General features: G+C 42.6%; 1 protein-coding gene across 3 annotated transcripts in view; it reads left to right on the top strand.

Annotated features, from left to right (window-relative positions):
- Positions 1-14,693, top strand: part of MIDEAS (mitotic deacetylase associated SANT domain protein) — an 84,344-nt gene extending 69,651 nt beyond the window's left edge. For all 3 annotated transcript variants that reach the window (XM_077818782.1, XM_077818783.1, XM_077818781.1), the window contains exons 7-13: positions 2,794-2,897; positions 4,171-4,246; positions 5,294-5,382; positions 8,971-9,120; positions 9,753-9,911; positions 10,326-10,537; positions 11,947-14,693. In XM_077818782.1, the coding sequence (XP_077674908.1) occupies positions 2,794-2,897; positions 4,171-4,246; positions 5,294-5,382; positions 8,971-9,120; positions 9,753-9,911; positions 10,326-10,537; positions 11,947-12,160 (1,004 nt within the window). In that variant the 3' untranslated portion in view covers positions 12,161-14,693. The remainder of the gene's footprint in view (positions 1-2,793; positions 2,898-4,170; positions 4,247-5,293; positions 5,383-8,970; positions 9,121-9,752; positions 9,912-10,325; positions 10,538-11,946) is intronic.
- Positions 14,694-25,673: the final 10,980 nt, after the last annotated feature.

Below are 25,673 nucleotides of genomic sequence, written 5' to 3'. Positions count from 1 at the left end.
TTGGGAGAGATTGTTAAATGGAAGAGGTAACATGGGAGACAGTCACTTGAAATGAAGTGGGCAATGGGGAGTTAGGTTGTTATGCATGAAGGGTTTGAAGTGGGCAATTAAGGGTAGCGTTACAAATTGTAATGAGACATAAAACCAGTGTCCCTGTTAAGTCCGTGGCTTTTGGTGTCTACCAGAGTTAAGAATTTAAGTTTCCAGTCTCACCTTTTGAAGGTGTTCTCCTCAAGGGAAGCCTGTACTAACACTGAAAGGTCAAATATGAAGTGATCACTGTGTGAAAAGAGTTCAGAGTAGCAGCCGTGTTAGTCTGTATCCGCAAAAAGAAAAAGAGGACTTGTGGCACCTTAGAGACTAAATACCTTTGTTAGTCTCTAAGGTGCCGCAAGTCCTCCTTTTCTTTTTGTGAAAAGAGTTTGCCCACAGGTGATTTGTCTTTTATCATTTTTCTGTGTGAGTTCATTTGAGAGCATAGTGATTTTCTGGTTTCACCAACATTGTTGTTAGGGCATTTGATGCACTGGATGACGTATGCTAGGTGTTACAATGAGCATGTGTAGGACCCATGAATCTTGAAAAGTGTGTTGTGGGTAGTATTGATCATCATAGCAGTGGAGATACGTCTGCAAGTTTTGCATCTGTTGTTCCACCAACAGAATAAAAGGTATTACTTTACTTGTGTCCTTCAATTCTGTGGCATTTCTTTGTCTGTAATATAATTTTTGTACATTGTATCAGATACATTCCAAAATTTCAGGGAATGTTCTAGGCATCAGTGGGGAGAACCCTATAGATTTTGGTGAAAAGTGGAAAAACTGAAAGAGGGAAAGGGGGGATACATGGAGTTCTAGCATCTGGTTAGCACCCAGCAGCTTCAACCACCTGTTCAATGGTCTGAAGATTGAAGAACCAGTTGATGGCAGCCATTGACACCTTCCAGCATAACAGTAGCCCCCATCTCAGCTCTGTGCATCCTCCCAGTACAATTTAAAAATATTGACACCTAAATTACTTCTCTCCCAGGGAGAGGGAAGGGAAAAGGAATAAAATGGGGGAATGGGGCTTACATAGAGCACCTGGCATGAAGGGGAGACTTGGGGACATTAGTGACTGAGGAGGGAGACATGGGGGACACACAGCCCCTGGCATGGGGCAAGTTTCCCATCTCCCAGGTGAATGCTCTAACTACCAGACTATAGAGTCATTTTCATTATTTCTCTGGCCAAATGGCTATCCACTGTCATTCACAGTGGCAATTCATAGTCATTCATGATGACAATGGATAGTCGTTTGGCCAAAGAAATAATGAGAATGACTACAGTATGGTTAGGGCACTCACCTCAGAGGTGGGAGAGCCAGGTTCAAGTTCCTGCTCCAATGACTATTTCTAAAAAGTGGAACAAGTGGAGAAATTGAGAGCACCCCACACCAGAATATCACATACCCTAGTGGCTAGGGCACTCTCTTGCAGTGTGGGGAGGCTCAAGTTCAAATCCCATTTCTGCATCAGGCAGAGGGGGAAATTGCATCTGGGGACAGGTCTACAACTAAAACTTAGATTGACCCTAGCTACATTGCTCCGGGGTATGAGAGACCTAGTTAAGCCAACCTAAGCCCCAGTATAGAGATTGCATAGCTCAATGGAAGAATTCTTCTGTTGACCTAGCTACTGTCTCTTGAACAGTAATTCCATCGCTGTAGCAAGTGTGTACACTACAACGGTGTAGCTGTAGCGCTTGTAGTGTAGTCTCAGGGTCCCACATCCCAGGTGAGTGCCTCAACAAGGGGGCTAAAGTTATAAGGGAGGTGGTGGTACCACCGCTTTTTCTCCCATCCATTTTGTCAGCCTAGTAATAGAATCATAGAATATCAGGGTTGGAAGGGACCTCAGGAGGTCATCTAGTCCAACCCCCTGCTCAAAGCAGGACCGATCCCCAATTAAATCATCCCAGCCAGGGCTTTGTCAAGCCTGACCTTTCCTTTCCTTTTGTCAAAATGCTGGAAATTGGAAACAAAAAAGTTCATTTTTGATTCTCCAAAGGATTTTGAAAAATGCCTTTTTTGACATAGCTGGGCCTGTATTAGAGGTTTTTCTGGCCTGTATTAGAGGTTTTTCTGGCATAGCTGTGCAAGCTAGGGGATGGGGACCCCTTCCCCCCCCCCACTCCTGGCCAACAGAATTGTGCCAACACAACTATGTAGGGTAGAGCTGGCCTGAATTCTGGGTTTGTTCACTTACTGAAGCAGTAGCTCTTGACCACCCTTTTCTGGAAAAAGAAGGAAATGGTATTTGCACGTTCATTCAGATTTGTATTTTCTCACCTTGGTCCCATAGTGTTCTTAAATGCTAACCTAGAGAGGAAATATCTTCTCCCTTCCCCCCGAGCAAGAGGGAAATTCAAACACTGAGGTTCATTCAGTCTTGGCTCTCTTCCCTTCCCCTTAGTCCTGCATTATTATATCTTATCTGAACATCACCTGGATTCACCATCCTTTCTTAATGTGAGAGGGAGTTCAAGTTCTGTGATCATTCAGTCTTGTGTTCTTTGCTAGTTTCTCTAGTTTTGACTAGAAAGGATCAATTAGGATAAAATAATGCAAATCCTACTGTTGCCCAAGATATACGTGGACACTCGCTCATCGAAAACTCTGCTGAGAGACCCTCACCAGCCAGACTCATTGAATATGGGGAAAAATAGCAACTACTTTTCTATTTCTTAATCTGATCTTTTGCTTCTTCCACCCCATCCCTTTTTTTTTGGTTTGATGGCACTTTCCTGGTAATAGTGGAAAATCTGCTAACTGCCTCCTGTTCAAGTATTTTTCCTGGGGCTGGTACCAATCAGGAGCTGGCGCTGCACGTCTTGCATGAAGCAAAGGGAAACATTCTGGTGAGTCCTCTTCAATCTTCTGTCTGTCTTTTGGGATTGTGGGAAGAGACCTTAATGCTCACTATAATCAAGGACTGATTGCACCAGCAAGAAGCTTATTTGAAAGAAGGAAGCTTGCAAAGCACTACACAGTTCTGCCAATACATCTAAATCCTAATGCTCATCACCTCTTGCTGTCACTATTCCAAACATGGCCCCGCACAGCTCTGCTGATTGCACCTCTGTTTTGTCCTGCACCATCCTTGCTATTTCAGTCTTTGGCCTCTCCTAAGCAGAGACTGCTAAAAATGTCGAACTGCAGCAGACTGTATGTGGTTTCTGTTTTTAGCTTGCAGGGATCAAGTGGCTGAGATTGCTAAACTAAATTCACTTGCCCTCTGAATTGGAAGCCAAGTCTCATGTGAGGGAGCAGTGTCTACTGGTTTTACAGCATGGGACTGGGAGTTAGGACTCCTGGGTTCAATTCTTGCCTCTGTCATTGACTCTGTTTGTGACCCTAGGCAAGTCACTTAACCTCTCTTTGCCTATCTGTGAAATGGGTATATTTATTTACCTTGCAGCAGTATGTAACCATTTATGTTTATAAAACACTGATTTCTCTGGTAAATGCTGTAAAATTGCAAAGTGTAGCTGTTTAGTGCATCCACCTTTCATAATCTTCTCTAACTGCAGCACAAATGGTAGCTATAGTTTAAGTGCAAATAAAAAGTGGCTACAATTGAGTGGCTTTATAGTCTCTGAGATAAATTTCTTCCGCTGAAGTGATCCTTCCATTTTATTTCGGAATATTGTTTACTCAAGTGAGCTGAGATTTCTAAACACATTTCACTGGTGTCCTGGATCTGCAAAGGAGTGGAGGCCAGTGGGAAGTGGCTTTATAAGAGAGCACATGCTACATGGGATCATCACTACACAAGATAATGCTTCTATAGGGCCTTTCATCTGTGGGAGTAATAATCCTGTCTCTCAACACCTTTTATGAGCTAGAGTAGGTGAGTAGTATTTTATCCAATTTACAGATGGAAAAGTGGAGGCATGGAGAGGTGAGGGCACTTGCACAAGGCACCAGAGAGTCAAGAACAGAAAGCTTGTGTCTTGACTCACATTTCGCTGTTCCAAATGCTAGAGCATAGAGTGGGAAAGAGAGCTTTTAATATGATTAACCTGCTGGTAGAGGATGATACTAAGGGGATTGCCTGATGTTCTTTGTTGTAATACCTGTATAAGTTAGTGTCCTACATGAAGCTAATTCTGTTGTTGTACTGTCTCTTAGGCTACTTTGACCAAATTGCTGCTGAAGAGGCCAATGCGATCGCCATACCACCCACTGGCAGACTATCACTACACAGGTATGCCTAGGGGAAGGCAACAGATAAACTCAGCGCGGCTGCCTCTCTTTCCTTTGGAGGTGGCAGCCCTAGCTGCAGATAGGGAATTTTTTCCTGATCCTCCATCACCCTTTTGCACAGCAGGTGATGGTGGTTGTTGCTGCTCTTTTAATATTGATATAGTGTCATCCTTCTCTCCCCCCCGCCCCGGAAGCTTTATAGGAACCGGTCGTCATCCCTTGCCCGGATGAGTGCAGTGGCGAATTTCAGGGATTCTTGCCTGCAGCTGTCATGACACTTAGGATTGGCTAGTGTGCTGCACGGACCACAAGTCCATTAGTCACTGAGCCACTCTTTTGTATACACAGGCTTGTCAAGGGACTAGATGTCTTCACGGAGAGCAATCACAGAAGGGAGGCTTATGGGTGGTGGAAGGACTGTCCAAATCTCAGGAATGCAATCTCTGTGGCATGAATTCATAGCAGGGAATTGAGAGAGAGTATTAGTGGGAGAATTTCCAGTCGCTAGTAACCTATGCTGCTTACAGTAGGATGTTAGAGAGTACAGACACTAGCAGGTTATTGCATCTCATTGTTTCCTCTATGGAAGGAAAACTGCAATGTCGGATGAGCTATGTCTGTCTGTACCCTCACTCAATATATAACCAATTGCAAGATAGTAACTTTCGTGACCCAGGATGGCCCTAGGCAACCCTGGGAGACCTTGGTCTGGTGAGGGTAGAGAGAAGCTCAATAGCTCCATCTCTAGTGCACAAAAATTACACGTCTGTTCACATTACAAGTACAACGGCTCTTTGACACAGCCACAGTGGAATGTACTCTGGTAATGTGGATAAAGAAAGAATGTGGGAGAGCTAAGGGACATTCTGGATTGTGTGTTTTCTTGTTGGAGGTGCAAGAGTGTTATTGTACTAAGACTACTTCAGATGTGTAATGAACTGCATATAGTTTGGGCTGGTTTTATTTAAAGGAAACCTAAAGAAAATACAACTAGACAAATAAAAGCTTGAAATGAAATAGGTTTCAGTTCAAACTTCTTTACTTATAGGATCGGACAGGTGGAAAGTTGATGAGAAGAAACTTTTCAACAAAGGCATTGCAATCTACAAGAAAGACTTTTTCCTGGTCCAGAAACTTGTAAGTTATTCCGTCAGTTACTTAATGCACTGTGGAAGGGTTGACCTGAGCTGATGCAGTTGGTGCTGACAGTGATACCGTCAACACAAAATATACTGCATTCCCTCTTGGGTGCTGTGGGGTTTTGTGTGTTTGTTTTTTCTTCCTTTCCCCCGACTCCCCAAATTTCCTTTGAGTGATTAAACTTAAAAAAAAAATTGAAAACATAGTGCTACTTATTGATTTCCCTTCCCCCCACATTAATCAATCCAATCTCCCTCATTTAGCCCAGGACACAGATCAATTACACAGAATATATTTATAAAGTGATGGGAGTGCTCCAGTAACACTCAAGTAGCCCAGTTACAAACCTGAATAAGAAAAATTCCCATTGTGGTAAAATGTCCCATAAATTACTCCTGACAGAATTCTGCACCCCCGGCCCGCATATTTCTGTGCCCCCTGTGAAGAAAAATGCAAAAGAAATTTGCTGGGGGACACGTGCCTCTACCCCGGTAGCCCAGGCAGTGTGTGAATTCCAATGTGCCTGGCCCTGGAGCAGCCTCTGAGATGCAAATCGCTGCAGGGGGAGAGGGGCTGGGTGTGCGTGCCTGGAGGAGAGATGTTGATCACCATCAGGGGGCGGGGCTGGGTGTGTGTGCCTGCCAACAAGTGAGAGAGACTCTGTCCCTCTCGCTTGCTATTGTGGCTCACCAGGGGTGTGGAGGGATAGGACTTTTTATTATGCATGAGGAAGGCTCTTTCCCACAGGCAGAAATGTAGCAGCCTGCCTGCTACTTAATTGATCTCATTCTCTGAGGCAGAAAAGTAGCAGCCTGCCTGCGTAGTAACATTGTTAATGTTCCTGTTGTTGGTTAACTGTTTCTGTTCTCAGTCAATTCCCCCAGGAGGATAAAACCTGTAAAAGGTTTAAGGCCCCTACATTGCCAGAGTGATGTAAAGGAGCCTTATTATAAATGACAGTAAGGGAATCAGCTAAGAAGATCTATGTGCTTTCTCACTTTTTTCCTGTGCCAAAGTGTCACAATGGGGTTTTATTACGGCTCAGGATTTATTTTACTTACCCGTTTGAAAAAAAAGAGTTTGAGGGCAAATAAAACATTTATCAAGCAGTCAGTTAAAGGTCAGGACAATCAGAAGCAAGCACTTCCCAAAGTACCCAGCCAGGTCCAGGATAATGATTAGCAAAACTGTATGGCTTTTATGTGTGAAAGTCTCTGAGCAATTTAAAATGACATCCTACTTTTTGTTGTTGCTGCTGTTTGGTGTTCTGTAATGTAATTTAAATGAAAATCCAGGATTATAACTGGAATGCAGGGTATTAGTTACCAAGTGTTTGTAACTTAACTTTCACGCGTTTAGGAAATGCTGAATAGTTATTGTGACTTTTTTCTGTATTGTAGTTTAAATAAATTAACAAAACAAGTGAAACTGGTGTGATTATATTGTATTATTTTGACAAATAAAATATGCAGAATTTTGCTGAACATTTAATTTTTTGGCACACAATTTTTAATTTTTTGGTGCAGAATCCCCCCAGGAGTAATAAATGGATTGGTGAAATATTTAGTAGTTTTACTTCCAGTGTTCTATAAAAATTAGAGACAGTGAAAATGTCCTCTTAGTAAATGCCTTCTATCCATTTTAACCTATCATGAAGATGTTTTCATTGGAGGTAAAGCTACAGAAAAAAAGAAAGGCAGGAGTAGTTTTCAAATTTCTCATGAATAAATAACAAATGTGCAAAACTTAGTATTAACTTGTGAAAGCCTAGGCATTAACAAAAGCTAATACACTGCCTCCAAACTCTCAAATACGTCACAGATAGAACATGTGTAATTGTCCTTGGGTCTGCTGATGATCAGGTGTTCCCAGATGGGTACAGAACTGAAAAGTTCTGCATGCCTTCCTCCCTATCTGTTAGACTTGCTTTTTGGTTGTTCCTTAGCGAATATGTTGTTGGAAATTAAATACCTCCCAGGAAGCTGTAAGTCTGCTCTGAGACCTGACAACTCATTTGCAATGTTGCAGATACCCTTATGGAGCGCACATTTCTCTTTGTATGTCTACACTGCAGCTGGTTGCAAGCCTCCCAAGCTGAGTAGACAGACTCTCACTACCAGGGCTTGAGCTTAATGAGCTCAAAATAGCAGTCTGGTCGTTTCAGCTCAGTCTGCAGCTCAGGCTTTTAAGTCTTGGGGAACGCATGAGCCTGAGAGCCCAAGCTCCAGCCTGAGCCACAACATCCACGCTACTATTTTTAGCATGCTTGCTAGAGCGTGTGTCCACCTGTGCTGAGAGAGACACCCTTACCTGCAGCGTAGGCATATCCTCAGGCTTGTCTACACATAAACCCCTACAGTGGCACTGCTCCAGCTGCACTGCTATAGCACTTCAGTGAAGACACTATCTGTGTTGATCGGAGGGGTTCTCCTATCTTCATAGGGACTCCACTTCCGTGAGAGGTGATAGGTAGGTTGACAGGAGAATTCTCCCATCAACTTAATGCCGTCTAAACCAGGGGATAGGTTGGTTTAACTGTGTCACTCACAGGGCCGGATTAACTCTTCTATGGGACAGGGACTATTACATTTTGTGGGGGCCCCCCCGTATGCACGTATTTTTCCTGGGAGGGAGGTTGGTGCAGGAGGGGGCTGGGGCAGGGGATTGGTGTGCAAGAAGGCGCAGGGTCTGAGAGGGAGTTTGGGTTCAGAAGGGGGTTCTGATCTGGGGCAGTCGGTTGGGGTAGAGGAGGGGGTGTGAAGTGTAGGCTCTGGCCAGGAGGCGCTTATCACAGGCAGCTCCCGGCCTGCAGGGCTCAGGCAGGCTGCCTGCATGCTATGGCTACACACTGCTCCCGGAAGCAGCTGGCAGCTAGCATGTCTCTGCGACCCCTGCGGGGAGGGGGACAGCATGTCTCTGTGTAGTGTTCACGCCCACAGCTCCCATTGACTGGGAACCCGCCCCCCACCAGGGGTCACAGGGACGTGCTAGCAGCCGGCTGCTTTCAGGAGTGGCATGGGGTCACAGCATGCAGACAGCCTGCCTGAGCGCCCCACTGCGCCGCGGGACTCCTAGCGGCCCGGAGTTAGAGATTGCTGCCTGTGATTTATTTTTGTGGGGCCCCCCTTGAGCTGGGGCCCCGGGCTGCAGCCTCTAAAGCCCCTGCTTTAATCTGGCCCTGGTCACTCGGGTGTAGATTTTTCAACCTCCAGAGCAACATAGTTATACCAACCTAATTTCCTAGTGTAGACCAGGCCCCAGTGCCAGTTCTGCCATCCTGGTGTTGACTAGTACCATGTTGTGCAAGTAGCTCCATTGAAACTTATGGGATTATTCAGCCTAAAGTGCTGCTCAGTGTGAGTAAAGGTGCCGGAATCTAGCCCTGAGAAATTCCAGTGGAGGCTAAAGAAAATGTTTGTGGGAAACATAACAATGTGTAAAGAACTTAAAACAGTTTTCATATAATAGAAAGATATTGTTGGAAAAGAAAATTACAATGTAAAGTGACTTGTAATTACACTTTTACTGAATATTAATACACCTTTTAAAAGGAGTTTGCCTCTTTTTTTTTTTTTTAAACACTAGATAAAAACCAAGACGGTGGCCCAGTGTGTAGAGTTTTACTACACATACAAAAAACAAGTGAAAATTGGTCGGAATGGGACCTTAATCTTTGGGGATGTTGATGCCACTAATGAGAAGTCTATGAAAGATGAAGCTGAGGTTGATATCAAGGTAACCGCCCAACTCCCTTTCCTGCTTTTGGCTTTGGTGCCAAATGCGAACTTCATGGACTGAATCACAGTTCACTCTTTCTAATTTTACTGTTGCTACATATATACAAGAAATAATAAATATGGTCCTAACTATTGCATAGATTCCGTAAGTAACTGTCTGATTAGAAACTCTTGTGTTTCTAAGGCCATGTCTACACTGTCACTTATTTCAGCAAAACTTTTGCTGCTCAGGGGTATGGAAAAAACAGCCCCTTGAATGACATAAGTTTTGCCAGCATCAGTGCTGGTGTGCACAACGATGTGTCAGTGAGAGATGCTCTCCCGCCGACATAGCTATCGCGGCTTGTTGAGCTGGTTTTATTGTGTCGACAGAAGAGCTCTCTCCAGGCAGCATAACGTTGCTACACAAGCGCTCTTACAGCGGCTCAGCTGCGCCACTGTAAGCTTGTAAGTGTAGACATGGCCTAAGTCTCTCTGACCTGCTGCCGTTACCAGCAGAGACAAGTCAGGCTGAAGTTCGCTAGGCCCAGCCTCCCATCCTTTTTCACATAATTACTTCAACTTGCTGTAGAGCTGAAGCTCAAAGAAGAAAATATTAACTCTGTCCCTTTACCATTTCTTCATGTGAAGAGTTCCCATAGGTTTGCACGTGTTCTTCCTCCCAGAAAGGAGAATTACAGTGAGGAACATACACACGTGGAGGAGGTGGCTGAGAAGGAGGAAGAGTTGGATGACAGGAAGAGCACAGTGCCTCTCAAGGCCACACAGACACTACAAGCCAACGAAGCGGTCAGTGGTGCACTGAGCTGCATGTACTTCCCCCCACCAGTCCTTCCCACCCCGCCCCCGGTTAACAGTTTGGAAAATGTTGAATAAAAATAGACAATTCCAGACAAAGTGTCTTCATCTTTAACTTTTCCTGGTGGAAGGAGCTGGAACTGGAATAACTCTGAGTATTACCAGCATCAAGATGGTGTCCTATGAGACTTGATGGGCGGGGAGAGGTGGTGACTGGGAATGTGATGAATTCCGTGGGACTGATGCTCGGAGAGGAGGACAAGTGGTGTTAGAAATACCAGAGAGAGTTTCTCATTAGTGATAGCTTGAATTGGAATACTATGGGGTGAGAGTTCAGCCAGGAGCCTTTATTTCAGAGATGCTTCATTTTCACTTTGCTTTAACAACTGTCTCTTTGCCATGTAGGTCAATGAGGTCCTTATTTCAAGAAGCAAGGAGTCTAATGCTGCAGGGGAAGCCAACACTAGGACTGTAAGGAAGCCTAAGGAGGCAGCAGTGAAGTCTCAGAAGGCTCCTCCCCCAGTACAGAGGAGGAGACGGAAACCAAAGCCAAAACCAGACACAACCAGTAAAGCTCAGAACCAGGAGAACACGTTTCCATGTAAAAAATGTGGCAGGTAAGAGAAACGCATTGACAATGACAATCACAGGAATGTTGTACAAAAGGAACATTAGCTTGAAAAGCAGTTTTTGTGGAGATATTATACAATAAATTGTTGGAAATGCTGGCAATAATATGAACAGTTTACCACCACTGGTGCTGTCTTTCAGATTAGATCTTAAAAACAGTTGCCATAGAAGTTTTCATAATCATAGGCATACTAACCCAAGTACCCTGTACAGATTACAACTTGGATGATTATATTCTGCACCCCCCATGTATTCTTTAATGTTGCTGTGCACTGCTGAACAGTTGTATGGTCCACCTCAGCAGTGTTTACATTTCACTGGTGTGTTGAGAGATTCCTGTATAGTGGAAAAAGCACTTTAAGAACTTTTCAGATGACTAATACTATAGGCATGTAGGGCATTATCGTTACTATAGCAGCAGGTGCCAGGGAAGGGGTGAACAAATGGTTTGATAAAATTTACTCGTCTCTTGTGCGTATCGTAGATGTATTACTTTCCCTCTGTGGCTCCAGCCAAGAAAGTTCAGTTTGCTGCCTAAATTGCTTAATCCCAAAGAATAACTAGCCTCATAATACCAGGAGTTCCTCACCATTTTACATATAGAAGCGGGATGGTGAGGAGATGGGGAGAACCAGAAGGAATGACATCTTTGTCTAATTCAGTGGTGATGACAGGTTTCCATGGTGTGGCAGTGGCAGGACACCTCTCCACTAGACCATGAAGTAGCACAGCTTTGAGAAGTCACACTGCTGTATTTCTAGCCTGGACGCTCACAGGGCAGAAGCAGGAGGAAAATCTTAATGACTTTCAAGTCTATTTGGTGCAACTAAAATTGAGAAATGTATTCCGCGGGGGAAGAGGATAGAGAGGGAATGGAAACCACAAAGGGCAAAAACCTTTGACCCTGGGGGAAGAAGTGCAAAAAGAGGGCACTGGTCATCGTTTGCTTGCTTATTTATTTGTATTACAGTAGTGCCTAAAAAATTGGGGGCCTTTATTGCACAGCGGTGTACAGATCCATAGTGAGAGATGGAGCCTGCCTCCAAGAGCTTAGAATCTAAATGGACATGACAGATAAAGAGTGGGAAGGAAAACCAAGGCCTAGAGAGGTGAAATGACTGCTCCAAGGTCATGCAGCACATTATTGTCTGCCAAAAACAGAGCCTAGGTCTCCTGAGTCCTAAGGTAGTGCCCCATCTACTGCACCACACGGCTGCGTATGGAATGGGAGTGAGAGCAGTCGTAGCTGCAGTAGTCCCATCTTGGTGGTGGTACAGGGTCCTCCTCTGTCGTCTGTTGACTTCAAACCAGAGATGCAGCCGCCCCTTTGGCAAGGGCGGGAAGAGGAGGTATGGAGAGACTGAACAGACAGGTTCACATATGTGTTCTTCCTCAGGATCTTCTCCAAGGTAAAAAGCCGCAGCGCTCACATGAAGAGCCACGCGGAACAGGAGAAGAAGGCGGCAGCACTGAAACAGCGAGAGAAGGAGGCGGCAGCCGCGGCAGCCGCAGCAGCAGCGCAGCAGGAGGAGAGCAGCGACGTGGGGAGCAGCAGCAGCAGCAGCGACAGCAGCGACAGTAGCAGCTCGGATGAGGATGGGGAGATTTAGCCATAGTCCAGGGGAAGTCGAGGGAGCAGCAAGGCTGGACCCCGCCTCTCTCTCGGTGTGTTTGCCTCCATTCCTGCACTTTCCTTATCTGGGCTGAGTTCTACTAGGCTTCTGTCCATTGCTGCCATTTCCTCACCCCACATTCTGCATCTCACCCTGCCAGTATAGACTGAGCCAAATCAGTGGATAAAATGATTTGTGTGAACCTGGATATTCTTTTTTACAAACCAGATTTCTATTTTATTTATAAAGGCACCTGAGGTACGTAATAGAACAATGTCATCAGGAGCGGAATTTAGTTCTCCTGCAGATCAGTCAGGGCTTTCTCCTTGTGCTTGCCAAGACTCATGACAATGAGACTCTTGAGTGTAAAGGCTTCCAGATCTGAGCAAGAAAAAGATGCTCTGCCCTGAGACTGTCTGCATCTAGTTACTGTGACACCAGTGTTTTGTAATGACTTCTTTCCATAGCAGATTCCTGTCAATGCCCTTCCTGCTTTCCTCTCTGTGCGCTATCCAGGCTCTTAGCAAGTTCTGTGGAAATATGAGACATACTCTGGGTATGACTGAAGTGTGAGGGAGAGGGGTGAAGAACACTCAGCCCACCCCTCTCCTCTGAGAGGAGATTTCTATTTTTCTGTAGCAAGGGGATGCCTGATATTTGCTGTGCCATTAAGAGTTCAGTAGTGGACATATATCCTCCCTTGCAATAAGAGTAGCCACAAACCTTAAAGATCTGGCTATATTGTGTACAGGAAGCGAAGTAGTTATTGGGTCACTTTTAGAAGAATTTGACCCCTCACAAGTACAATTTGAAAGGCCTCTAACGATAACATCTGGCTTTAACTCATTACAAAAGGGAGCAAGGTGGTTAATGAGACTTGACCCAAGACACCGTTTTTGGACTGTGCACGCCTCACAGAGATGGGAAGGGTGGACTCGGGTCTCTTCCTCAGGCTTCTTTACTCCCTTCCCCAAATGGCCATTATGCAGGGGGATGCCTGTTTCCCTATTGGCCTTTACCAATCCCTTTAAATGGCCACTTACAAGAGTTACACTGAAGAAGCTGTGTGTCCTTCCATTCATTCCTTTGATGTGATTGGACAGCACAGAATACTTGGCTATCCCATCATGGCCCCCTTACCAGTAAAATGTACTCTTCATGCAAAGCTGGCATTGAAATCGCTCCATTAGCCAAAAGTCCAGGCAGCTAGGCCTGGTATTAAAGCAAAGTGTTAAAAGAAAGCAAAAATCGGTTAGCTGAATACTAAAATTACACAGAATCTGTCTGTACATATATACATATTGTTCACATACCTTTATTTCATAAAACTGTAAAGAATCCAGTGTAGTTGCAGCTGTGTTGGTCCCAGGATATTAGACAAGGTGGGTGAGGTTCTATCTTGTATTGGACCAGCTTCTGTTGGTGGGAGAGACAAGCTTTCAAGCAGGGCTGCAAGTAGAGCTGTACCCTCCAGTACGTAGTACCGGGAAGAGATTTTTAGTGGGTATGGGGTACCGGAAAGACTTGGGACTACTTTCCCCTCCTGGGGGGGGAGAAGCTGCACTCTGCTCCTTAAAGAATCAGAACGCAGCTAGGGAGGACATTCATTCTTTATATGGCTTTAACAGAACAATACATATGCTAACAAACTTAAACAAAGCCTTTGTTTAAGTTTGTTAGCATATGTATTGTGCTGTTACCTTGGTCAGGAGTCCTCAAGAGAGGAGGGGTGGGGGGACAAAAGGTGTTTAAACAGTGTTTTTGATTCTGTTTCTCCCCATTGGTCTAAATTATCCATGACATCCATACTGCATCACAACAAGTCCAAATCATTAGAGTGATTGTTTGGATTCTAATGTCAGCCCAGTTCTGTAGCCTGATGGGAATCAGGTGTTGTCCCCAGTGTACCTAGAATTCTTCTTTGTAGCCAAACTAGTCTAACAGACATTTTGTTAATTGGAACTGGAGCAGCAAAACAAAGAAAACAAATGCCTCATTTTCTAGCTTTGTGGGTGATAGAACTATAAGTGAAGATTATAATGCTGGACATTGACAGCCTTAAACCAGTCAGCTGCCTCTGGAGTCTGCCAAAAACTTTGCTGAAAATATGTTCCTCCTCTTAGCAACGGAGCTAAGACTTATCACACATTTGCCCACCGTTATTCGAATGAAGTTCCTTCTGATCTGGCAGCTCAGGCATTTTCAGTTTCATCCAGAAGAATTTACATACTTGGAACCTAATCCTGTAAACCCTTAATCATTTCATCAGCCCCACTGAAGACAATGGGACTATTTGCATGACTATGGACCTCTTTTGTGGGCTGATAAAAGTTTCAGGAGTCTGTTCTTTTAAAGGAAGTTGAATCCCCCATTGAAATGCAATGTTTGGGTACCATAAAGCAGTTAAATTTTGTCTTTTAATAAGCCATACATAGGCTGAAATGGCTGCTCACCCAACTCCCGTACAGATTGAATACTACATATTTGGTGGGAAAGTGAGTAGTTAAGCTGTTGATGTTTGTATATACAAAGTGGGGTGACGGGGGGGGGGGGCGGGGAGGAGTCACTTGGGGAGATCATGTGCCTCCCCTTGTGTCTCTCCCATGAATGCAGTATTGGCAAGAAATGATTTCTACTTGCACCACTGCTTTTCAACCATACAGAGCTCTTCTTTTTCTGAAGAGCTCTGTGTGGGTCAAAAGCTTGTCTCGCTAACAGAAGTTGGTCCAATGCAAGATGGTACCTCACCCACCTTGTCTTTATAAAGAATCCAGTTGTTTCCTTGTGCTGTATCCATTGCGCAAGAGTGTTAATTGGCTCCTTTCGTGGCCTCTGCCTTATAAGTATAGGGTGAAGAAATGGGGAGATTGGCAGGAGCCAGTGAAAATAACTGAAGAAGCAAATGGGATTTAGTGGCAACAACACTCTCTGCAGTGGAGCATCCGTAGTACTGTAGAGCATTTGTACATGCAGGCAGCCAATTCTCACTCCCACCTCTGGAGGAACATCATGTGCTGATATTTATGTGGCACTTAACTGCATGAGCAAAGAGCCATAGTTAGTAATAAAATGTTTAAATGTGGCAGGGAATTGCCAGTTTTGTGGTGCCAGTGAAATGCACATCAGATCGACCTGCAGTTCTGTAGTGGCATCTGGTGGTCAGATAAGTTAATTGCCTGTGCATTCCTGAGCGGTGCTGTTTAGCTAGTTCCAGCTAATTGTAGCAGGCTGTCCCTGATCTGGCTGACTTGCAATAGGCTCTCCAAGCTGCCGGATAAGTTTCAGGTAAGCATGCCTTTGTGCTTGTTCATGCCTTTGTGCTTGTTCAACTACAATCTAATATAGGTCAGATTCCAGCCTGTCACCTGCCTGGTCTGGCTCTTTTGCCCCATGGCACCAGAGCTTCCTCCACAGACCTTGGGACCATCTCCTTTTTTGGCAGCTACAATTGTTTCACTGCCTAATTAAATCCTCAAGCCATATATTTGGTACCCTACTCTTTAAGCTGTTCATCTCTGCACAGCTCCTTTTCTTTAGTTAGGAAGGATTCTTCTTTATAATAAAAATAAAATATTGTTAATTGGCTACTATTTTTTTTTAATGTTAATCATTTTAACTTACAAGAAATGCCCCTCTCCTTTCACCAGCATATTTAGCTTCTGTAACTAGCCTGGGCTCATGCCAGTTTGGGAATCAGAAAGCCAGCTTCCAGTCCAGAATCCAGATCTCCGTTTGCAATCATATAAAATCCATTTGTCACCGTGTGAACTGGTCGGGACTGGAATGTGGAAGCAGATGGCCTGTCACCTGCTATTAATTATTCATTAGCAAACTGCAGAGAATCAAAAGCAAATAATTTTCACAAGAAAAGTTCAAGCAGCAAATCTTAAGAATTTAAATATTAATAAAGATTATTTTCATTTTAAAATTGCATGTTCTTCGCTATTCCAGCAGTGCTGTAAATAACTGAATATTTGGAGTGCTCCTGTCAAGGGGAGGAAAAAGTCAAAGTAACTGTGTATTATGTTCTACTCTAAAGAAGTCACTTCTGAATTCTTCACATCTGCTAATGATCCATTTTCAGAGTTGGACATAAAATCAAGTAAAAGGTTACAATGCAGTTAAGCCTTAAAATGGCAGTTCTTTCCAGAAGATTGGAAAGTCACTAATAAGTGTCAGACCCTGGGAATTATAGAGTAATGCAGCAGTTTAAAAAGCAAATAGGATGATTTAGGTGCATTTTAAAAGGGATTGAAAATAATGCAGAACATATTATACCATCATATTGAACACCTGGAATACTCTGTCCTGTTATAAAGTGGAGATCAAAAAGGCCCAGAAATAAGCAACAAAGATAAGTGAAGATACACCTGGACTTATATGGGCTGAGAGAGTGAGCAGTCACTAGGATCATTGTGTTGGAGAGGAGGCTTGACTGCGGTATTCAAAATTATAAGGGGAAACTTAACAGTCTCTCTCCTTTATTCCATAATAATGGAACAAGGGGGAGTCCCTTAAATTCAAGGGCAGTGCAGTTAGAACAAATAACAAAGAGATACTACAGCATGTAGCCACTCTGGAAATCATGACGTCAGATACCTTGGGAGGATTTCAGAAAGGGCTATATAAGATCAAAACCTCTAGAATTCTCAGGTAGGAAAACTAAGATACGGCTAATTAAATTGTATGGGTCAGAAAATAAAGGTTCTTTTGCTTTCCCAATGAGAACAGTGCAGAGTTAGCTAGCTGAGTGGTTCTTTACCTTCCCCTGAAGCTAGGTAAAGATGCCAAACGAAATGGATTGTGAATCTGCTCTGCTCCGGAAAATCCTCCATATAGGACAGGGATTCTGGGACACACCATTTAATGTGCCCCCAAAATGCCTGTTCTCCCTTTCTGAACAGAAGTTAAATACAGTTCTTTGTCTCTTACTCTCCTTTCCTGATTATGCACTGAGTAAAATGATTTAGTATTTTTAAAGTGCTCCCAAAGTGTGCTTGATGCTTTAAAGAACAAATAAAGTCTAGTCACTGCCACGAAGAACCTACAGTCTAGTTGTAGCTATATACATGGCAAATGGTGATCGCGGTCAGTCGGGAGGGGAAGGGGTGAGGAAGTACAGGGTGAAACAACAAGATCATGCAATTGCTCTATGCATTGACTTAGTCTTCCTTATGGGATTGATAGCAAGTTCTTGCACTGATACTGTCTACTTCTAGGAGCCAGTAGACTAGCTCCTTACTTAGATCTCCTTTACCTCTTATCCCAGGGGACATCCATCTAGACATGGGCGCTGATTGATTTTGCTCTGTAGAAAGGGTTGTTTTGTTTGTTTTAAAAATGCGCAAAATTAGTGGATGTGTTAGATATTAATGAATCAAGCATTGGTTGTTTTTTCATCCATGCAGATTTCTTCTCTCCTAATCTTTTGCAGCTTGACAGTCTGTTCTAATTCAGTATGTGTGGCGGTGGAATAGGTAGAATTAGCACATTTGGTGGGGGTTGCTTAACAGAGAGGACCTTTTCTATGGGAACAAATGCAATGTTTAAACAAAATCCCCTTGCAGATTGCAATTCTGCATGTGCAAACATAGTGTACTAGCCTTTTCACTGTTGGAGGTCAAGTGAGAATGTAAACCTACTTGCCTTTTGGCCATATTTTAAACATTACACATTTGAATCTACCAGACACTGGATGCCATTGAGATGTACTGAGAGGGTGCGTGTGGGAAATCTCTCTTGCCTTCCTGTACTATTCCTGGCTTTATAAGCACTCAGTATTACACCTGCTGTCTGGTGTGATCTGCATAGGGACAGCATTTCAGTTTTGTAGCAGTTGTGTTTGTTTCTATACCTGTAGTTATATAAGGAGATGCAAATCTACTGTCACTCTGGTATGTGGCAATGTAGCTGCAATTCCACATTTTTATTTATTCAGCACAGTTATTTCAGGCTGGACTGAACAGGTAAAACTGATCTGAGAGAACTTAGCTCTGAGGTAAATGTATCTCAAGTCTACCAAGATGCTACAAAATAATAACAATCAAAAAAGCCTACAATGGCATATGGTGTTTTGAATGGCTATGCAGGGGTAAATATGTTTACTAGCATGGCATTTTGATAGCTAGAGACTAGTAGAAATACAGCTATTTGACAGCAGGTAAAGGGTAGCTTTGAAATCTGAACCTAAAGTCTCTGTTAAAAATATCTATTCATCCCTATGATGATGATGAAATGTGAAATTAAAGTTAGCTAACCAGATTTCTGGGTGGCTGATCGTTATTTATTGACTTTAAGAATTTAATTGGATGAAGCTTTTAGTTATAGTACGCTAAGATTAAGAATAAAATGGCTGACACGCAAAAACAAGTGTTTCCTAAGCCAAACAGAATGCACCTTTTTACAAATGTCTCTGCCTGTTACCTGGTGTACCCATTCTACCAGTCACCGATCTAGAAAATCATGATGATATAAAAGTCTCCTGATTTTAAAAAGTTGTGGAGATTTCATCCATAAAGATCTTAGTCTCCTTTCAGTATTTGTCTAGAACAGGGGAACCTGATGTTATGACAACGTTCTAGCCCCATGATAGTGTCTTCTAAGCAAAGTTCTATAATTTACTGATTAATCCTGTCAGTTAAAAGCTAGAACATTTTCCCATGCACTCTTTTCCTAACATGCCCACACAAACTGTAGTCTCCTGTATTATCTTCCAGTGTACACTTTTGAAGTTTATTAAATTTCCCAGAGAATAGGAAGCAGTGTCTATATTGCCAGCTTTGTTTTGCGTGAGTAGTGTGGTTTTTTTTGTAAATTTTCCATTTGGGTTCAGCTGCTTCATTCACCCGCATTCTTTCCAGTGTCAGTTGTTGGGAGAAATACAAAATTCTAATCCCCAGCTGTCCAAAAAAAAGTAAAAATAAAAATAAAAATTCTTTCTGGAACAGGGGATTCCATCAACAGCTGAGCCTGGAAAATCCCAGCTCCTTAAGTTTGGGAGAAGGCATATATTTTTATAAAATGTAATTGCATATTTTTAAAAACCTCTTTCCATGTTCTCCAGCTTCTCAAAGTGTATTATTTTTCCCTTGTAGCTTAGATTTGATACAAATAGGGGTTTTTTTGTGCATTTTACCTTTTTTGTTCTGTTTTACATTTGGTGATGTACTGTACAGGAACAGTCTCAGCCTTTGTAATTACTGTATAAATGCTTTATTATAAAAAGTATATTACTTTTATTTTAACAAATGAGCAGACACTGCCTTTTTGTGTGTTTGCTGCTTAGGGCACCTTTTAAAAAGACTGTTACATATTAAAATAGTGTACATATCTATATAAAATATTTACCTTTTTTTTGCTGTACAGTTGTGATAGACCAGACTGAATTTATTTTTTGTGCTCTTTTTATAAAATATTAATACACTAAAGGAAATCTTGCTGATGTGATTGTAATGTACCTATGTAACTTATTTACTTAATGTCCCTCTGTATCTTTTAAAACCTTTTATTAAATAAGGTTTAAAAATAAGTTTTATAGATGACGTTTCTGTTGTTTTGGTTGAGTATTTTAAGATAGAAGGTGGAAAGGGCTGTATCTCAGTTGTTATGGTGTCTTAAGCATCCTTAAATGTGGTCCATGTAACACAAAGACAACCGTTCTGGTTCATGTTACCAGTCTCCTTTGCCTTGTATGATCAGTGACCCAAAAATGCACATTAGCTCTTGCCAGTCCCAGTCACCCGAAGGAATCCTCAAGAGCTTGTCTCCATTTTTCTCTATACACGTTTTTCCCAAGACAATACATTGACCTGGAGCAACTTCATCACATCCAGGAAAGCAATTAACAACAGTGAGAATTTTGTCTACAGTACTGCTCGTGAAGCTGCCAGAAGGGTTGCAGTAAAGCAATTCAAAATTCTGTTCTTCAGGACAGACTAAACATCCTCCAAGCATGGGAGAGAAGGACCAAATCTGTTTCAGATTCAGATTCTCTGTCTGGTTAACACAGCACTGGTCCTAGGAGTTTGCTGTTCTTTCCCACCCTTTTCAAAGGTGCCAGTTCTGGTATTCTAAATTATAGGCTTTCAGTTTATGTATGCAAAGTAGAAAGCCTAGTGCAGTTACAGAAGCCCATGAAAAGTGGTTCCAGGTCAACTCCCAAGATGTAAATAAGTGACAGGATTCTACTTCCGGCATTACAAGCACCTAAAACCACAGCTACGTGCCAAGTGCTAGGGGAGACAAAATGGTGGTGGCTTGACTCCATTTCAGTGACAGGTACAATCCAGGAAAGATTGGAAAAAACATGCTAGAATAACTTGAGCTAACAGAAACACATCTCCCATGTTTGATGCTTGAGTTATTACAGCTGCAAACTACATATTGACCCATAATTTGTTTGTTTACATTAATGTCAGGTTTGGGGGTTTTTTTGTATTTTTTAACTTTTCCATTTTGGCAAATAACCACTTAGAAATAAACACGTGATCTTTTATCCGGAAATTACATCATTATGTCTCTTTGAAGGACTTTGATCTTGTTTACTTGATGAAGCAGCACAGCTTTGCTTGTAGCTGGTTTCATCTTAGCTGTGATGCCTCATAAATATAATAATTCCTGTGGCTTAAAAAAAAAGTCTTTAGTTACTGTAGTTAGTTAGGGATTTATATAATGCTCATTGTAATTGCATCTAAGTGCCTGGATTCAATTTAAAATCAACAGTCACCAAAACAGGTGCATCATTAAAATGTTATACAGTCAGTGTCTTGCTGGCATGCTAATAAATAAATAAACTGAGTAAACAAGGGTGCCTCACACAGTTACACTTAAATTACTTTCCCCTGTGGCTTGTATAGTAAATGTGTAGCTACCTAAAACCTTTTTTCCATGGCAGATGGCCAAGCTGGGTTAGAAGAAGGTTTATCTACAACATAGCTTAGACACGGCTCTACAGCTGCAATGTAGATGGGGTCTAAATGAGGCGAGCTTCTAATCCAAGGCAGCGGTTAAAGAAGCACCCGTGATATTTTGTTTAACTGTTGTTTTACAGGGAGCAGAATTGCTATTGATCCCAAAACAAAGTGCTTACTTAAACAGTGTGGCTTTTAAAACAATATAGTCAAAGTCTGAGGGACATTTGTCAAAATTAGACCTACATTAGAATGGGTCCAGTGTCAGCCTTGAAAAGTAGACTGTGTAGCCCTGAAATGCTTAAACCATGCAGATTTTTTTATTTAGCTAAGTTTGGACCATTACAAAGGGTCATAAAGATCAAATTTTGAAGTCTCAAAATGGGACCCACTTCCTTTAGGAAAAGGAAGCAACTGGTTAAATCAACCATTCCCACTCTCTTTTCCTCACCTAATTTGTGTATTTTTCCATACTTAGGCTGGTTACTAATGCCAGGGCCGTGCTTAAAAATATTGTCAATCCAGTAATGTTGGGTAGTGACATTTTTATACCATCAACACCCAGAGTTTAGGAGGTGTTATACTGGCAAAAACATGTTTTTGCTAGTAGACCTTAGTTCATTCAGGGAACTGGTATAAGCTGTGTCCTCAGTAGGACAATTTATTGCCATAGCTATCCTAGCAAACCTTTTCTAATGTAGACAAGACCTTAGAAGGAAATTTGAGGTAACGGAGGAGTATGAAGTTTGGCTTTGCAAGAGCCAGTAAGGCAGTATAAACTTAAAGAAATAAACCAAGGCTCCGTACGCTTTACAGACCATTTTACAATCTTTTCAGAATATTAAACAGGATTTTTCTGTGAGAGGGGAAGTGGTGATGGGTTAGTGGGATTGGGCCAAAGTCACATTTTCTATTACAAAAGGTAAAGGGATAAGGAGGATTAAGAGTAAGACCATTTCACTAAAGCCTTATGCTGTAAAGTTAAGACAGGGATGTGAGCAAAAATGGAGGATAAGAGATAAGGTTCTATACATTGTCCTTAAGCCAAACTATTGCTTATCATCACACACAACAGCGAGGCACTTTTTCTTTATAAAATAACATTTATTACTATTTATAAACACAATTCACAAAGTAACATTTAGAATTTAGGCCTAAATAACTTAATACACAGCAAGTTTAACAATTTTGTCATACTACAAAATTACTTGTATATAAAAGGTTACCAACAAACTAGGTGTTAAAACTGCTCTCCCACTTGGAGTTTGTTCTAGAACTGGAGACTTCTCATGTGTCTGCACTGCACCTGGGTGCATGCTTCCCAGTGCAACTAGATAGCGGTGCTATCTTAGCTCACGCTAGCATGCTAAAAATAGCAGTGTGGCTGTGCTGGCATGTACAGCAGCTTGGGCTAGTCACGAGTACCCCTCGTGTAACCTGAGTGAGCCACACATAGACTGAGCACTGCTGGCTTTAAATTCCCTTCTCTCATTCTAGCAACAGTTTTCAGTGTAATCACTGAATGCATTGGCTGCTTGGAGACTGACAATATGTTGGCAAGCACGGAAACACCCATCCATTTACTGACACTGCATTTTAATGTAACAAATTTCTATAAGAAGAAAAGGGGGGAGGTGTGGGGAGAGACCCCACTATGTTTGCAGTGGGGGAGAGCAGGATTCCACATGGCTTGAGAATTTTACATAGGTGCTCCTTTCACCCATGATCAAATCACTAGGTGCTAGGGATCAGAACGGATGTGGTGAGACATGGCAGATCAGAGAGTAAGGAAATCCTTTCAACAACCTGCTCTGCTAGGCCCAGATCCTGAAAGGTACTTAGGCTCCTAACTGATAGGCCCTATTCCTTACGGCTACATATCTGCCGTACTGCAAGTACTTTTCACCAACATCCAGTGCATAATTTTTAAAGTGCAAATCTTCTTTAAAAAAAAAAAAAATCAACCCCCTTCAGTTTATTTTGCAAAAGTAAAGTTTGGTGAGTGGGCTGCTTTTGATTTGTTCATAAGAGTAACCATAATCCATTAGGCAAGGCAAGACTTTAGCTGGGCTTTCCTGCCAACTGTTAGGAAAAAATATCAGATTTTGGTAAGCACTTTTTCAGCTGACAGTAAAGGAAATCCATTCGGTGTGTTCCTTAGCAAACACTCAAATAAGTCTGACATTTCAGTTCTTGTCTTGTCAGAAAGGATGTTAATCCCCCTCCCGTCCCCACTCTAGCTAAATTACCGTTTCACATTTATTACAGGATAAATTTTATGTTACAAAATGTACTTTAATGTCAATGAGATTGGATGCCCAACCCCATCAATGTGAATTTTCATTGTATTCACAAGCAGCAACACAAAAAGGTCAGCACAATTCTACCAATTCCTTAATGGTTGTAAGAGCTGCTCTTGGACTTTGCTGTACAGCTTCTGTTAATGTTTAAGACAGAGGCAGCAGGAATTGCACTTTGTTCTGTAAACATCACCCTGGATTATCCCTCAAATCTTTTCAATGTATCGCTGTTTTGTGCTAATCCCCACTCTTGCACTTTTCTAGTCTGTTCTCAAATGTTGTTGCTGCCTTGGGAAATTCTGCCTGTGTACTTGCACACGACGACAACTCTACATGGAGATAAATCAACCAGCAGGACTGTGGGTAGCATCGGAAAGTGTTTTTCATACCTGCCCTTCATCCACAAAAAAGGAAGTTAAGAGGCTACAGCTAATTTAATGCCATTGGTGAATTCTTAACTAATATGACAAAGCCAAATGGCTACTTCTGTGCCCACTGTTCTGAGGATGGCCATACTTACAGGCTACATGATAGCATATTCTTCTCAAATGTGTATTAGAGCTGTCGTCAACTATTTGGAATTGCTATTTTCCCCTCCTTCCCACCTATTGCCAGAGAATGCACTATTGGTAGAAGGAGAAGGAAAGCAGAGGGCAATAGCATTACATGATTACACCAGTGGCAGCCTTAAAGCTCAGTGTGCCTGAGGGCATATTTCTCTGACAGAGTCACCTTTGCTAGCTGTGCTCTGGTCATGGCTCTGCAGCAAACAACCCAAACTGGACATGCTGTGCAGCGCTCTAAAGGAATTACAGAAACTACAGTTAACCACCTCATACTGCTAGCACTGAAGTTACACATGTGCAAACAGCTTCAGAATGTGTTACTTTAGGAAACCTGGACACCAAGACTTTTGAAGGGAATTCATTTCAGCAACTAGGAGTGAATCAATTTAAAGTAGGTCCCCACTGACTGATGCTTTCCTTAAGAGATTACTTTGAAAATCCTCCTCAGCCCTCCCTAGGAGTTTGTAAAATATGTGAAGAGGACTGTTCCTACTTGGTAATTCTATTTGCTAGCAGTATTTAGAAGTCAGGTTTCATACTCACCCAGGCTTTGCCTCGCACGGAGAAATGCTAATATTTTAACTATAGTATTCAAGGGCACAAATCTAGCCTACTGTTCTTGCACAAAAGAGTTGACGGCAGCAGAGGCTGAGTATATCATCAATATAGGGTTTAAAAATAATGTGTAAAGCCACCTCCTGTCCAAAGAATTGTTAATTACTAACTCTTAATGAATTTAGTGATGAAAGGGACCAAAACGACAAGCCTGGTAACAACAGTTAGCTGTCTACAAAGTTCCCAACTTCGCCCATCTCCCAACAGTATTGTCTGTGGCCAGTGCTGTCTTGTCCTGATCACCAGTAAAGACTGCAATCCTAGAAAATTACTATTGAATGGCAAGTTGGCTATAAGATGACCAACAGGACCACTGAAAATAGAGTCAGATTGCATTCAAGACAGCACATCAGGCTGTCTGGGAAAGTTTTATATTAGGTGAAGAATGTCAAAGGTAGAGGACTCTCTGCATCTGTTCCTTAAAAAGGAAGAAAAGACCCTAAAATTAGATTTGAGTCTTACCTGCAATGACTGGGCAAATATGGCATACATTATTCCTGTGGGAATGTAGAGAGTAGCTATAAAGAAGTTAATAGCATTGAATTGCTTTGCCTATAGTCTTCTACTTCACACTGGTCACTTAACAATTGATTGTCAGAGCTGGAATTCGACCAAAGTTAGACTAGGGGAAAGTAATGGTACTGCCTAGCATAACAGGAGCTGACTACTGCTGTTGCCTGGGGCCAACTGCATCATCACTTTCCTATCTTTGACCATGGATTCTAAAAACACAACCACAACTTCAGCTTTAGGAACACAAGACTAATTACGAGTGAGGTTCTGCTTCTCTCCCACACTCATTCTGCTCCTCGTACAGCAGGGGCGGGGCAAACTTTTTGGCCTGAGGGCCACATCAGGTTTCCAAAATTGTATGGAGGGCCGGTTAGGGGAGGTTGTGTCTCCCCAAACAGCCAGACGTGGCCCAGCCCCTGCCTCCTATCTGACCCGCCCTGCTTCTCGCCCCCTGACGACTCCCCTGGGACTCCTGCCCCAGCCAACCTTCCCTGTCCCCTGACAGCCCCCCCTGCTGGGACTGCTGCCCCATCCACCACCCCCTGCTCTCTGTCCCCTGACCACCCCTGGACCCTCCACCCCTGACTGCCCCATCTAACCTCCCTCT

The sequence above is a fragment of the Eretmochelys imbricata genome, chromosome 6, assembly GCF_965152235.1.
Source record: "Eretmochelys imbricata isolate rEreImb1 chromosome 6, rEreImb1.hap1, whole genome shotgun sequence".
NCBI classification, from domain to species: Eukaryota; Metazoa; Chordata; order Testudines; family Cheloniidae; genus Eretmochelys; species Eretmochelys imbricata.
This window is presented reverse-complemented; position numbering and strand designations above follow the sequence as displayed.